Source organism: Epinephelus lanceolatus, chromosome 3 (assembly GCF_041903045.1).
Source record: "Epinephelus lanceolatus isolate andai-2023 chromosome 3, ASM4190304v1, whole genome shotgun sequence".
Taxonomy (NCBI): domain Eukaryota; kingdom Metazoa; phylum Chordata; class Actinopteri; order Perciformes; family Serranidae; genus Epinephelus; species Epinephelus lanceolatus.
Genome location: NC_135736.1, coordinates 21,284,887 through 21,301,230, shown reverse-complemented (window position 1 = coordinate 21,301,230; position 16,344 = coordinate 21,284,887). Strand labels below are relative to the sequence as shown.

Below are 16,344 nucleotides of genomic sequence, written 5' to 3'. Positions count from 1 at the left end.
AAGTTATTGTATTTATAGATTAATAGAACTAAATCTGACCGAGGACCTCTTCTTTAAAGGTCAAGCATAACAGTTAGAGATGAAGTGAGTTAAAAAGCAAACATGTCTTAGTGATATTTTTAATTGGGCCTGGCATTTTAATAATAATAATAATAATATATATATATATATATATATATATATATATATATATATATATATATATATATATATATATATATAAAATAATATACAGTAGCTTTATAGAATTACATTATTTTTTCCACATCATTTAATTTCAAACAGTTCTCTAGCTGCTACTGACCTGTTTAGTCTGTTTCTTGTCCCGCTGTGATGTGAATCTCCTCCATAGGAATCAATTAAATATTGCATATAACTGTGTGGATGGCTACTGAACTGAGTATTTGTGAAGACAGGCATTTGTTCAATAAGTAATGTTTCTATTTTTGAAGTTCAGACTATTACATCCAGACACCATTTTTATACACATAATCATCCTCACTACATTTAAATTGTCCAGCAAACAAATACACACAACAGGATAATATTATTAAAAATGTTTATTTTTTCTTTTGTCATTACAGAACATTAAAGAACAAAATCACAGTGTAAACTTTTAAGTGCAAATGAACAATGTAAAAAAACAAAGTCTTTGATTAGCCCTCCCTACCTGTCACATGGAAACATACACTGCAAACAAAATCTTTTTGAGCAATAAAAACAATGTGCAACACAATTTGTCGGCAGTAACAGCAAATAAAATCTGCTACAAACTGTTTCTCCTTAAAATCATAAAAATTAGAAAAAATCTCAGCATCTGTCCTGCGATAGTCTGGCGACCTGTCCAGGGTGTACCCTGCCTCTCGCCCAATGTCAGCTGGGATAGGCTCCAGCCCCCCCGCAACCCTCAAGAGGATAAGTGGTTACGAAAATGGATGGATGGATGGATGGATGGATCAGTGTCTCAATTTTTTTTTAAGAACATATGTATTATTTCAAATCTGTGCCACACGTATTGTGAAATGAACGCCTGGAATTCCAGGGACGCCCTTCATTGTTTGTTCACAAAGACTGTGTTTTTGTTTTCCTCTGATTCAACCGTAAAGCCTGACGTCCTCATCTGGCTGCAGAACTACAAACAGCGACATTTGACACATTTCACAATCATGTTACCAAACCTCACAGAGTGAGTTTTCAGACAGCTCTGTGGCACCAGGATCGCAGTCAAAGCCAGACTGCAAACTGCACTAAAAAGATTTAAAGAAGGGATTGAAATTCATGCAGAATAAGGATTTATATTCAACTAGAACACTGCTTTATTCAAACTGATAACTTTAAAGTGGGAGGTCATTTAACCGGTTGTGGATAACATGCCATTAAGGCATTTAATAAAAGAGGTCAAAAAATAATTTATATATACTTGTTCGGTTCCATGTTCAATCTGTATATGCGTAAAAAAGCTCACCTTCAATTGGACTACAGTCATCTCGGTGCTATGAAGCTGTCAGAAAACTCCTCATGAGGCCAGACTTTACTACCAGCAGTGTCTGAACATGACTTATCATTTGCATAACTGCCCTCTGAGCCATTTAGGCAATGTGGTTTGTGAATGCACTGTGCACGCAGAGAGATCACTGCAGTAATCTTTCCTAATCAATAGCTTAACAGATACTTCACTGTTCCTCGTCTTGTTGGTTTTGTCTCCTACAACAGCTCAGTGGCCCTCTTGATCCACATGGCAACCATCCAGCAGAGACTGGAAGCGAGAAAACTTCCCCTTCCACAGCAAAAAGGCCAGTCTCATGTGAGTACACTGCTGAAAATAAACACGTCTCCTCTTCAGCAACTGGATTTCTGGCAGTTTTATTTGCTGTGAACTGTACGGCATTAGCTGGGCGCTGACTACATGCAGTTTGTTACGGCGCCTGTGTTTCCGGGTGCATCAGCTGCTGCACCACCAGGTCTATATTAATGATGGGACTGAAGTAGAGAGCCCAGTAGAAGAGGCAGTTGCACACAAACTGAGGGACAAAAGGCCACAGGAGGGCAAAGGCAAAGCCCTGAGATAACATCTTCCACAAGTGGTTCCACATCTTGCGCGGCAGAGACCTGAGGAAAGTGGAAGATACAAGTTACAGCATGTAGCTTTGTCCACCACAGGAACTGACCTACCTGTAAAGCAAAGGTCAGCACAAAGATTTGCAAAGAGACTGAAACAATTTTAGAACGTTGCAGAGGAAAGTTGCAGCAGTGAACCGGCCTGTCTAAGCTCAACTCAAGCTGGCTGATGGTGTCGCCTGCAACGAAGCTTGTCAAGCTGCCAGTGGCTGGTTTTAGAATGTAAGGCACGTTATCTGTTTTAACATCAAATCAACTTATAGTGAAGTCTGCTGGCTGAGTCAGTTACAAACTGTCAGTAGACAGGGCGTTTGCTTGCTGAAGCATTCTCTGACAACAGCCCTCCATCCCCATCAAGCCCGAGTCTGTTTCATTTACATCCCACGGCTGTGATGCATATTCGGGCTGCATTCTCACAGTGTGTTGGTGTCAGACAGTGGGTCGCTGCTGCTGCTGCTCGCTGTATGTGTGCATGTCACACACACACACATTCTCACTGACTGATTATTCAGCGCTGGTAGAAAAGCAACTGTCTCCCTCTCACTATTCTCATTCATATTTTAAGAAGCTACAAATTATGTTCAGCTACAAAATAAGCCTGGAAAGCTGGAAATCAAAATAAAATACATAGCTGTTTATATGGAGATGAAACACCATCTCATCTCGGCAAACTGGTAGGTTTTTAGAACGTTAAAGACTAGCGCTTGCAAGTCTAAACTCATCTTGTCGCGAATCTTTGATGTTTGAACCAGGTGTAACTTCACATGTAGCTTGACCTAACAATTAAATTTCCCAGTGATGTTCAAGTAGTGTGGGAATTTCTAAATACATGCAACCCTTTTAGCGTGAAACAATTCTTGCGTTGCGAGTTTAGAAATGAATGCTCTGCATCCTGCAGTCTGTTCTTGTTGACAGGATGCATGTTGCTTCTCAAATGTTTTTGAGTTACATTTAAAATTTATTTAAAAACAGAAAACTGAAAGAAGAGACCACACAAAGAAAGCACCAGGTCACCCCCATGCATACCTGATGCTGGCTCTTGTCCAGAGTCTCCACAAGGCACAGCCCTCCAGCACTGACAGCAGCATGGCGTTAACAATAATGAAGCGAGATGTCCAGTAGTGGACGGCCAGCCAGTCCCAGGCAAACTCTGCTATCAGCTGATATGGAAGCAGGAGGTACTTGACAAGAAACTCTGCCCACTGTCGCCAACTGGGCTCCAACTAACAAACACGGGAACATCACAGACAACAAAAGATGATGGTTGGGAATTGCTCCTTAACAAATTAAAACATGTATGAATGTAGGACAGATGAGTAAAAGTTACAACATATCTACATGCTGATTAATAATCATATGTTCAATTAAATTAGACTAAGTGGTGATATATTCTAATTTTTATCTTTTTATGTTACAGTGTGTACATGTGTTGAGAAGAATGGCATTGAGTAGGATGACCTGGATCCACCAGATTTTGGTACCATTTATATCAAAATTTGAAACTACACTGAGATAGCGCTATTACATTCCTTTTTTTAATTGGCAGATAAGTCTGGTAATATTCTGCTATGAAAAGCAACAAAAAATGTATCCGATTATCAAGGATTGTCTGATCTATCTTATTCCTTTGTGCAATAGAACATCATAATATGAATATTAGCCACCAGCAGGTCCTGTGCATATCAATACCTTATTTTTACCTCTTAAAACACATTTTCTAATACTGTATTAAAGTGTTACCTGTGTGTTGAGGAAGCTGCTCTCCACTGTCTGGCCGATGTGTGTGATGGCTGGACAGCAGGTGTGCAGGAAGGGCAGGAAGGTTTCAGAGTAGTCGAACAAATACAAGTAGAAGAGTGTGAGACGAGGGGAGCGTTTCAGTGCGTACAGCAGGAACAGCGACTTCCCTGCATTAGCAGCCTGGCAGAAAGTGGGAGAAATACAATTATACTGAGTAAGAGGACATTTGTTCATGCAAGAAATATGACAAACACACTATTTGGAGATTAAGTTATAAAAACTCTCAACTACAGAAAATTTTCTTAAATGACGGAACTGTGGTGAAACACTAAAGGAAAAGGTCACATTAGGGCTGGGTAATATGGCCTGTAAATAATATCGTAATCATTTTAGGCTGTATCTCGATAAACAATATATATCTTGATATTTTTAAATCTACTCTAAACTACTGCAGACTACTAAAATATTAACTAAATAAAGTACACTTACAATAAGGTTAAATACTGTTAAACTGTTGAAATTAAGATAAATAAAGTGCTGTTACAATCAGTGTTGCCAGACCTTGGGAGAGAAACAAGCAACCAGGGCTATGGAAACAAGCCCAAAAGAAGCGACGGATATAAAGGAAGCCCAAGCCCAAATAAGCAACTCCACTTTAAAAACAAGCCCAAAAAACCGCAACCTGAGACAACCAATATTTGTAAGCGACTTTACAAAAAAACAAACCCAAAGTCGCGGCTAATAAGCTGACCTGGCAACCCTGGTTACAATAAAGTTAAAAACAAGTGCTGTTATAACAAAGTTAAATACAGTACTATTAAAATAAAATAATATTACAATAAGTTAAATAAAGTATGTTACAAAAAGGTTAAATAAAGTACAGTTACAATAAGGTTAAGTGAAGTACTACTAAAATAAAGTTAAATAAAGTACTGATATAATAATGTTTAGAAAGTACTGTTACAACAAAGGCATATTGAGTACTTCCAAAATAAAGTGAAAGTACTGATATAACAAAGATAAAAATAAGTTCAATAAAGTTAAATTAAGTACTGTTATAGTAAAATTATAAAACGTATTGTTATAATAAAGTTAAATTAAGTATTCCTACAAAGAAATAAATCAAAGTGGAACCACTGGTGCTTTTATTTTGAAGTGTCTGGCTCTCATTGGGCCAGAAATGTTGATGTTTTGCTGTGAATTTGGAGCTTTCAGTCAACAGTTTGGTGTTAGCAGTTAGCGGAAAGCTAAAACGTTACAATGATGTCGTTAAACATGACAATTTATTCACTGTGAGCGGGAGACGAATTAACAGCTCTTCAGTTCATATATTAATAACATTCGCAAGTTGCATTGGTGCTCCATGGTCGCAAAATGTAACTAAATAGTCGCAGACTGGAGCACTGCAGATACAAAACACATGCCTCGCCTGCATACACACTATTGCCCAGGAGACAGTGGACTGGGGGGACGGGGGAGTGCGTGTGATGAATCATGTTTGTGAAATGTTTTATTGTGTCTGTGAGAGGAAGAGAACCAAAATGCCAAAGCGAGTCTCGTGCTGGTGGCTTAAAAAATGAGGTGGCAATTCATACCTGAAGTCTGCAATATTGTAATTTTTCCAAGCCATGTGGAACATGCCATGATACATTGAGTATAATCGATATACCCCCCAGCCCTAGGTCACATCCTTAAATAGATGTTAGGACTACTAATGCATGCTACTGTAGTGAAAGTGGAAACAAAACAAGATGTTTTACACACACTTGTTCAGAGGTACTATCACTTCATATTTACTCGAACAAGGAAGTAGTCACGTCCTTCCAGTAAGGGAAGTTAACTGCAACAGGGTTCTTATTTGCAAACCAAAGATGCAAAATTCAGAACACTGACAAGGTCAGTGATCACGTTTCTTTGTGGTGTGATCTGAAGCAGAAAAGACTATTTACCTTGTATTCCCAGAGGTTCTGTGGAGGTTTGACCCCCAGGGCTTTAACTCTGTCCAGCTCAGCCAGAACAGCCCGTCTGTGAGCCTGATTTTCAATGCTGTAAGGAGGTTTTAACAGCTCCTCGTCTCCCAGCATCAACAGTAGCCTAAAGTGAAGAAATCCACACACCAGGCATGAACACAATGAAACACAACATGACCTTCATGCTCTGTAAAATTAGTGTCGTCTGTGCAAATCTAAACCTCAGTAGAGAACAATGAACTACAGTACTACAGTTCAAAGATGAATAAATGTGGCTAAACTAAGTTTTCAGGGAAAGGAAGGAAGCAAGGAAGGAAGGAAGGAGGGATGTAACAAAAGGAAACAAAGCTGAAGTAAAATCCCGTAGCATTTATTTACCTCCCGTTGACGCTCTCCTGCTGGAAGGGTTCTCTGTAAAGCTGGGCCCAGGGGCCCAAGTGTTCCAGCCAGGACACGACTTCCTCCGGCGTCCAGTGAGACACTGGTTTACTGATCAACAGGTCATGCTGCTCCACCACACCACCGCTCCAGTGATACACCAGCACCATCACCTGAGAACACACGATATTAACAAACAAGGATACAGTGAACACTTGTTTATATTCTGCTCATACCACACCACGATACATTACATATTTAGATGCAAAGAAAAGATTTATTTCACATAACTGTTGTTGGTGAGGAGTAGGGAATTAACAGGTTTGCACAGTGGCTGGAATCCCTCACTGGCCAGACTGGTGCCAACTAGTCCCACAGTTCACAGCTCTGGTTTAGCCTACAATGCTTCCAGTTATTGTGTCTTGCACAAAGAAATCATAGCCACTGAAGATCACTATATATGTTTGATTCAAACCTCAAGCAGCATGATTACTCAAAGTATAACTAAAAACATACATTTGCTCCTTAACTTTTTTTTTTAAGATATTTTTTTGGGCATTTTTAAGCCTTTAATTGATAGGACAGACAAGTGTGAAAGGGGGAGAGGGAGAGGGAGCAAAGGGCCACAGGCTGGAGTCGAACTGGGGTCGCTGCAGCAACAGCCTTGTATATGGGGCGTCTGCTCTACCACTAAGCCACCGACACCCCGATTCGCTCCTTAACTTAAGTATGATTTGATAAAATGCTCCATTTATCACATCTTTATAAACAGTTAATTACTAAATCTCATTTGCACTATTATGAGAATTTACTGCATAACGTGCACAGTCTAAGACCAAACTCTGTAAGGTTTTGGTGCAACTACATGCATGTACCCACTGCTGTAAAAATAGCGAGTTGTCATGCCCAGTGTCCATCTGGCACCATGTCATGTTGTCAAAAATACTAATTAATCAATGCTAATCGATTCTGAATATTTGAACTGTTTCAAAACTCATTTTCTGCAATACTGATACACCCGTTTCAGCTGTGCTTTTTCACTCTCTCTTATTGTTAATATTTACTACAATCAATCTGTCATTCTCTGCTAGTAACTAAGAAAAGAAGAGTAATCTTTGTCATGTTATAGTCTTGTAATATTTGTCTTTTAATAAAAATTAATCAATTTCATGCCCTCATTGTCAATTTTTGGTACAGAATATCAATACTTTTCAGAGTATTGTATTGAAGTTAGAATTTCATGTGTTGTGACAACACTAGCACCATGATAGGTTGACAGTTAAAACAGTAACTATAACTTCACCTTGGTAAATATCAGTACATATGCACAGGTGACAACTGAATGCATTTACAGGGTATTGTCTGCCAAAGAAAATTAATAGTTATGTGTGGGTTATTAAGTTGTAAATAGTCCTGCAGGAGATTGTTTTTCTGGTGAAAGACTACATAATGAGGATGCAATAAAGAGGAGTCTGGAGGAAAGGTGAACCCAGACTTGCAAGGGACTGGTGGGCGTATGACGTCACATTAGCCTACCTTAAAATGTAAATATTGGTTAAATTGAAGCTCAGTGTCTTAAAATAACAACATAAGGTATTTTCATCCTGAAAACTATTTCCCTATTTACATGATAACATGGTTTGCATGATTTTGATCAATCAGCATCTATCTATTACCAAATGATTTAACGATACAAATCTCAGTTTCCAGGGAATATTATTTTCTAGTACTGTTCATGAGCCAAGGAAAAAAGTCAAACATCACAAACAAACTGATGCTATACACAAAGAGCTCCCCTTTACAAAAAAGGCCTGATTCGATAATGATATTCATTAATGAACTGGGGTCATAAACAGGACCATGCTCTCATCTATTTACATGCTCCCAGGAGTGCACACACACACACAAATTTACTGCCACGTTGCAAGACACACAATGACGTTGGTCCCGAGTGCCACATGGACAAAATAAACACAGTCTGTCTACATGAAATGAAAAACCGATTTCTTCATCTACTACTGTGATAACCTTTAAATATTACATACCAATGCTGTTAAAAGCTAAAAGCTTGGTTGCAATATACAACAATCTAAAAATAAAGTCATTGACCACCCTTTAATAGTTCAGGTTTACTACTATTTCCTCCAAAGGCACATTTGGCAATATCATGGAGTAAAAACATGGGCACAAGGGAAAAAAACTCTTTAGTGAGACATTATGTATTAAAACATAACACTGATTTGTGACACACCATTGCAAAGTGAAGTACCAATTGGATACTGATAATGCACTCAAACTCCAGACTGAAAAATGTGTCTCATACAGTATGATTTTTTTTTACCAAGCAACTGCTCAAATGTATTTTGTTTAACATTGTTGGTATTTATAACTCTTCTCCACAACAACTTACAATGACTGTTACAGAATAAGCATCTATACCAAACTTTTTCAAGAGGGAGGTCTTAACAACATAATTTCTATTTTTCATTACGAAAGGTAAATCACAATCACACCATTCACTGGAAAAACGTTATAAGAAAACTGTGTTCAAGTGAGGTTAGGTTACTCCCTAAGTGTTCTTATTTTAACATGATATCCCTTGGTTTATTGCGTACCTCATCAATACATCACCCTCAAAACCTGATGAATCTGTGTAAGGGCGCAGTCACACATGGGTGAATGCGGGCAGTGCCTGGTGTGATGGACATGGAAAGCTAACTTGCTAGCTAATGTTAGCTGGCTTGCTAATAAATACTGCAAAATATAATGTCATTGGTACATTTTCCATTTTCTTGTCTCCCCACTCACTGCCAAACAAGCATCATCTCTCATGTGAGGCAGTTTGTATTTTTCATGGCCAATATCAAACTATGTGGCTGGTTAAACACAGCATCAATCAATGTCTCCTCCACAAATACTTCTTTGCCGCTGGCTGAGGCTGCGTCTTCACCTCTCAAAGTTCACCAAAGCTGAACTCCACGGGATGGGTAGATGCAAATTTGTTTTGTTCGTCCCTTCGCTTGCACTGAATGGAAGTGAGCCAGCCACAAATTTTCACCAATGCTAATTTCGCTTATTTGTGACCATGCCATAAAGCTCAAAATCTACTGTTGCCACAGCGTCACTGATGCACTGTCAATGTGTCAGTGGCACCTGATAGACAGGTAAGAAGGTAACTAGGTACCACAGCATCAGTTTGGGGCCAGTTTTCATTCAAAGTGCACAAGATAACATGATAAACATGAAGGGTGATTGTGTTTTTTTCTGACTGCTGTTGTGTACTTACAGCCACACATGAGAGTGCAGTCAGGACTCCAGAGAAGAAGAAGCCTGCTCCTTTGTGTTGGTTTGTCCTGGATCTACCCAAGTTGTCACCATACCTAAAAACATAGATAGTTCATGAAGGCTTCAGGTCACAAAAGGTGTCAAATATAAGTGAACAGATTAGACTGGCACAAGGCAAGTTCATGGGAATGACATCATCATCACAAGGCTTCCATACCAGTTGCATTGTGGGTAATGTATGCACCCCGTTTTGACAAAATGAAGAATGCATGGAATAAAGAAAAAAGGTGATATCTGTTTTCTGCTGCATCTATTTTGATTATTTTTGTTTTAAACTGTCCATCATGTGTCTGACCATTTTGTGGGAGTGTAGTGCTAAATCAATGGTGTATTCTTTCAGAGTATACTAAGCTGACACAAAGCTTTACACCAAAACGGCTTGTACTATAGATAATACTGCCATACCTCTGGAAGGCCAGCAAGCTGCGGGAAATTTTGGGGTTAGCCTGGATCTCTTCTCTCCTCCGCTGAACAACCTCACTGAACAGTTTGTCAGTTGCATCCCTAGAAAGGACAGCATTAATTTAACAAGTGAAATTAGTAGATGGAAGTGAAATGTACAACAAGAAAAGAACAAGCAAAGGGGGCAGTGAAGGTATGGCTATGTTCTTTGGGTTCTTCTTTGGCATCAACCAACCTGGCTCATGCTTCACAACCATGTTCAGGAAAATCTTTAGCAATTGTGATAAACTGTGCCCCCTATTCTTCCTAGTCGACGGTCAGCACAGGTACACTTATGTGTGATACATCACAATGTCACGTCTAAGTGCAGACACTGTAATGATTTCTGTGTTGAACTTGACCCGACAGTGCTGGTCAACCTTCAGCCACAGGAGTCTGCTTTATGGAGTTAAATGAAACTCTAAGACATCTGGAAATTTCCCTCCTTTGTACAGCTCACTTGGGCAAGTGATCAATTACTGAGTGGGCCTATCAAGCACGGGCCCAAAGTGTCAGTGCAAAATCTCTAAAAATGAACACGTACTGACCCAGAAGAGATAAAAAAAATAACTATAGAGAGACACAAAACAACAAAAAAAGAAACATAATGGCCACAAAGAGACATAAAACAACCAAAACAGATGCAAACTTAACTGAAAGAGACACAAATTTTCCACAGAAAGACACAAAACAAACACAAAGAGACAAACCCCCAAAAGATGCATAACAACTTCAAAGAGACACAAAACCACCATAAAGTCTGTGCGTCTTGCTCCTGTGTAGAAGAGGTTGTGGAGCCCTTTGCATATCTATGCCCAGCAGCCTACTACCTCACTTCCCATTTTCTTGTGTGCGATGACAACCACTTGCTTCCTCTTACTTATTATAGTAAAAAATAGAAAGTAAATATATCGGCATTCAAGTTCTGGACAAACAAATGTTTCTGTGCTTACATGGGTTTAATTTTGTCCCTAAATTCCTGACCACTGAACAAAAGACATTTCTTAATAATGTGACTTTTGCTTAGAAAACTAGCTTTACTTATATTGGCATAGTGTGAAAGTAGTATATAAAGCAATGACACCTTGCCCTCCGTTCATAGAGATGTACTTGAACCACTCCTGTCTTATTCTCTCTCTCACACACACACACACACACACACACACACACACACACACACACTTGTCTTTTGAAGCTGTCAGTACAGTAGGTCTCTGTTCTCTACTGTACAAGAGAGAAATGTGAATACTGTGGTCAGAGCAGAAAACCAAACATTCATTCCCTGATATGATCTGGCTGTGAAAAGCATACCTCAGCAGAATGTTGATTTTAGGAAAGCCTTCCCACTTCTCCCGGCACTCTGGGCACTCATTCTTATGAGATGACTCCCACCACAGAGCAAGACAGTGGCGGCAAAAGTTATGGCCACAGGTCAAGGTGGTGGGGTTCACTAATATGTCATAGCAACAGTGGCACGAGAATTCGTGTTCTGAGATGTTGGTGGTGGAGGGCTTCAACTGAGGAGATTCGGACAGGTAAGGGGGGTTATCCATTAAAGCTTCACAGCCATCATCTGATGAATCCCACTCCATCTGGTGCAACATATCCAAGTCTGAATAAGAGGAGAAACAAGGTTACAAAAGAAGACCTAAAGGGAGCAGGTGATGCAAGTTTAAAGTACAGGTACATTTTCTAAAAGCTTCTAAAAGACAACCAGCAATTAAAAGGACCGGTGCTTTAGTCCTACTTTTGTTCCACTGTTGTATCCTACATTTGCCTGGGTCCATTCTGTTATCAGGCGAGTCCTATTTTACTACAATTTACATGTATTTAACATCACAATTAATCATTTTGTAACCCATGGTCTTGCGTTTGTTTGGGAATTTTAAATGTATTTTTCCAGGAAGTCAATGGCTAACATTAGCAAACTCTTGAGTTATATATATTATATATATATTTGATAACAATAAAACTTAAAATTGTTTTCAATTAACCGACTACGCGCTTAATCTAATAAATCTCAGAAAATAGTGAAATATGTCCATCAGAGTTTCCTAGAGCTCAAGCTGATGTCTTCAAATGTCTCTTTTTGTCTTAACAACAGTTCAAACCAAGCTTAGAATAATATTAAGCTAAGAAAGGGAGAAAGTCTTTAAACTGAAAAAGGCTGGAACCTGAAAGCGGTTGGCATTTTTTATTGATAAATAACTAAAATGATCAATGGCTTATAAAAATAGTTTGAGATTAACGTCCTGCCTATCTACTACTCGATTCATGGACTTATTGTTTCAGCACTATAGGAATTTTAATTACAGATTGGTTTGAAAGGCCTGGATTACTTTACTCTAAGAAGATAATGTAACTTTGACAATAAAAAAACACAGGTTTATGTTTGATGTGATGTATTTAACCAGGTTTGCTGACTGAGACGTCAGGAAAACATCTGAGAATCTATAAACACACAGCAAGCATTTAAAAAATGCCAGTATAAATGTAAGTCTGCATAATTTCTGGTCAAGGAGATAGCTAAAACATGCAAAAACACAGGACGAGACCTTTAATATGGTGTTATGTTGAGTGACACAGGACGACAATAAGTAAACTGAAGTAAGGTTATGAGTAAACAGATTCGTATGGGTGAGCAATAGCTATACGGGTATTTCTAACACCCCGTGACATTCATTTTTTAAGTATTTGGTAAACAAGGACTCGGGCAATGATAGCATTAAGTCAAACTACTACGCAGATACTAAACAGAAAACAGAAAGCGATAACGTTTACTGAGACGCCGACATCTTATATAGCAAACTACTTTGATAGCAGATGAATTAGCTATCACTACCTGCTGTGGACGTTAGCTGTACTCTGTAACTTGCTAGTCTTCTGCTACTAGCTAGGTGAGCAAAAAAGCATGAAACGTTACCGCACCGTAATTATAAAAAAAAAACCCCACTGATGTTAGAGACAAATATATAACTTACTATCGTTAGCTTAAAGACTGACATGCTAGTTAAACAGGAAATGAAAGCTAACGTTAGGTGAGAGTAACGTAACTGCTAACTTATCCAACGTTATTCAACAAACGGACACTTTTACCTCGCCTCAGGAACGGTGTCTGACAGGTGACAAGATGGAGGACGACATAACAACGTGGTTGAAATAACTTCAGTCTGTTTATCGTGACTTAGCCCTGAATCAAACGGTGTATGTTGCTGATAGATATTTCTGCCTGGATAGCTGTCGCCATGGCTCCGCGCTGCTGCTGGTGGAAAGCCCCACGCACACACCCACGCGCACGTCGGCGTGTCATGCGGGTACCTGATAACACTCGTTATTGGTCACATGCTCACCTATCCCTGAGTACGCGTGCCCGCAGCTGGAGGAGAAAAGGACAGGTGATGTCCGAAGTCTTCCTCGGTGATGTTGTAAAGCCAGCTGATTTCCGCCATGTGGCTGCTGCAGCTCAAAGTTCAGATCACATCTGAAGCTCAGATTGTGACCTCAACTATGGTGTCCTGACCACGATAATTACCTAACAGTAACCTATTAACTTTACACGTTGGCTCTGCATGCACAGGAGACCACTATGTGTTTTGTGTTATGTCCAGTGGTGAAAGTAACTAACTTAATGTCCTTTAAAGCCAGATAATGTTAGCTGTCTGTGCACTTTAATATTGTGAAAAAATATTAGAAATATCTGTAATATGACAGGTTAGCACACACTAGCATAAGTCATTTTAGCTTTTGGCCCATTTTAACTGTATACATTATGATCTCACTTGAAATTTCCCATTAAAAGGAACGTTCCTTGTGAAAAGATTTTGATTTTAGGTCGAACACTTAATAAAATGCAGTTTTATTTACCTTTTTTTTGGAGTTATACCCTTAATGTTTTAGATGCAGCACTCTTATTTCCAATGAGAGAATTTTTTTTAATACTATTAGGCCTCATTGCGGCCTTTGACACTGTTGATCATTGTATAAACCATCTTCAAGAACTGGTTGGCATCCAGGGAACTGCCCTCAAGTGATTTGCCTCCTATTTATCGGACATGTCTTTTTCTGTTGCGACTGGGGGCCTCTCCTCTTCATCTGCCCATATCACTTGTGGTGTACCTCAAGGTTCCATCTTGGGGCCCATTTTATTTGCACTGTACATGCTTCCATTAGGCTCTAATTTCTGTCAGCACAAAGTCTCTTTTCACTGTTATGCTGACCACACACAAATGTATCTTCCGTTAAACCCAGGGGATTCCAGCTCCATCACATCCATCCTGAACTGCCTCCAGGATGTGAAATCCTGGATGGTGACAAACTTCAGTTAAACAATAACAAAACAGAGGGTTTTTTTTTTTTGGTCCCCCCAACAACACAGCCAGCATAGTCAGCCACTTCGGACCACCCATACCATAATATGTTCATAGCCATGCCAGGAATCTTTTTTGACTCTTTTTCTATTTTTGACTCTGCTTTCAAATTTGACAAACAAATCAATACTGTGGTGAGGGGCTGTTATTTTCAACTATATGAAACAACGCAAAACTTAAGTCCATCATTTCACACAATGACCTTAAGACGGTAACCATTGCATTAATCTCCTCAAGGCTGGACTATTGTATCTTCCTGTACTTGGGTGTCTGCCAGTCATCTTTGTCTCGTTTGCAGCTGGTGCAAAATGCTGCAGCAAGACTCCTCACTGGTGCCAGAAAAAGAGACATTACACAAGTGCTAGTGTCCCTGCACTGGCTATCCATCAAATACAGGATTGATTTTAAGGTTATTTTATTTGTTTTTAAATCCATACATGGGCTGGCACCCCAGTATATCGCTGAACTCCTCTGCCCTTACTCCCACTCCCGACCTCTTAGATCCTCTGAACACTGCCTTTTGACCGTTCCATGATCGAGGCTGGTGGGTAAAGGAGATTGTGCCTGTGCAGTCGCTGCTCCAGAGCTCTGGAATAGCCTTCCCCTCTTAATCAAATGTTCCCCCTCCACTGACACTTTTAATTTTTTTTTTTTTTTTTTTTTTTTTTTTTTTTATTACATTGAATTTCCCCTCAGGGGGATTAATAAAGTAAATAAACTAAACTGAACTAAACTTAAGACAAATCTTAGAACGTAAATGTTTTCAATGGCCTTTGGTTGTGTGTGGTGATTTTAATAGATTAGCATTTCATCTTATCTTTTCATGTTGGTAATTGTTCTTACCAGTTTTATTCTCTTTTATATTTGTGTACATTTTATATTGCTATACAGTACAGGCCAAAAGTTTGGACACACCTTCTCATTCAATGCGTTTTCTTTATTTTCATGACTATTTACATTGTAGATTCTCACTGAAGGTATCAAAACTATGAATGAACACATGTGGAGTTATGTACTTAACAAAAAAAGGTGAAATAACTGAAAACATGTTTTATATTCTAGTTTCTTCAAAATAGCCACCCTTTGCTCTGATTACTGCTTTGCACACTCTTGGCATTCTCTCCATGAGCTTCAAGAGGTAGTCACCTGAAATGGTTTTCCAACAGTCTTGAAGGAGTTCCCAGAGGTGTTTAGCACTTGTTGGCCCCTTTGCCTTCACTCTGCGGTCCAGCTCACCCCAAACCATCTCGATTGGGTTCAGGTCCGGTGACTGTGGAGGCCAGGTCATCTGCCGCAGCACTCCATCACTCTCCTTCTTGGTTATATAGCCCTTACACAGCCTGGAGGTGTGTTTGGGGTCATTGTCCTGTTGAAAAATAAATGATCGTCCAACTAAACGCAAACCGGATGGGATGGCATGTCGCTGCAGGATGCTGTGGTAGCCATGCTGGTTCAGTGTGCCTTCAATTTTGAATAAATCCCCAACAGTGTCACCAGCAAAACACCCCTACACCATCACACCTCCTCCTCCATGCTTCACAGTGGGAACCAGGCATGTGGAATCTATCCGTTCACCTTTTCTGCGTCTCACAAAGACACGACGGTTGGAACCAAAGATCTCAAATTTGGACTCATCAGACCAAAGCACAGATTTCCACTGGTCTAATGTCCATTCCTTGTGTTTCTTGGCCCAAACAAATCTCTTCTGCTTGTTGCCTCTCCTTAGCAGTGGTTTCCTAGCAGCTATTTGACCATGAAGGCCTGATTGGCGCAGTCTCCTCTTAACAGTTGTTCTAGAGATGGGTCTGCTGCTAGAACTCTGTGTGGCATTCATCTGGTCTCTGATCTGAGCTGCTGTTAACTTGCCATTTCTGAGGCTGGTGACTCGGATGAACTTATCCTCAGAAGCAGAGGTGACTCTTGGTCTTCCTTTCCTGGGTCGGTCCTCATGTGTGCCAGTTTCGTTGTAGCGCTTGATGGTTTTT

At 39.6% G+C, this 16,344-nt stretch overlaps 1 protein-coding gene across 1 annotated transcript; it reads right to left on the bottom strand.

Annotated features, from left to right (window-relative positions):
• Positions 1 to 545: 545 nt before the first annotated feature.
• Positions 546 to 13,364, bottom strand: LOC117255484 (bifunctional apoptosis regulator-like). The gene is made up of 9 exons (XM_033624444.2): positions 13,089 to 13,364; positions 11,304 to 11,604; positions 9,957 to 10,055; positions 9,493 to 9,586; positions 6,207 to 6,379; positions 5,808 to 5,952; positions 3,859 to 4,038; positions 3,145 to 3,341; positions 546 to 2,109 (listed from the first exon to the last, which is right to left on the bottom strand). The coding sequence occupies exons 2-9, from the start codon at positions 11,594 to 11,596 to the stop codon at positions 1,917 to 1,919; spliced, it is 1,374 nt and encodes a 457-aa protein (XP_033480335.1). The 5' UTR covers positions 11,597 to 11,604; positions 13,089 to 13,364; the 3' UTR covers positions 546 to 1,916.
• Positions 13,365 to 16,344: the final 2,980 nt, after the last annotated feature.

Coding starts and splice junctions, on each gene's coding strand:
- LOC117255484 (XM_033624444.2), bottom strand. CDS start 11,596: ATGTTGCACCAGATGGAGTGGGATTCATCAGATGATGGCTGTGAAGCT. Junction 4,039..5,807: donor AGAACCTCTGGGAATACAAG/GTAAATAGTCTT, acceptor ACTTTCTGCCAG/GCTGCTAATGCAGGGAAGTC. Junction 2,110..3,144: donor TGGACAAGAGCCAGCATCAG/GTATGCATGGGG, acceptor CACTTTCCTCAG/GTCTCTGCCGCGCAAGATGT.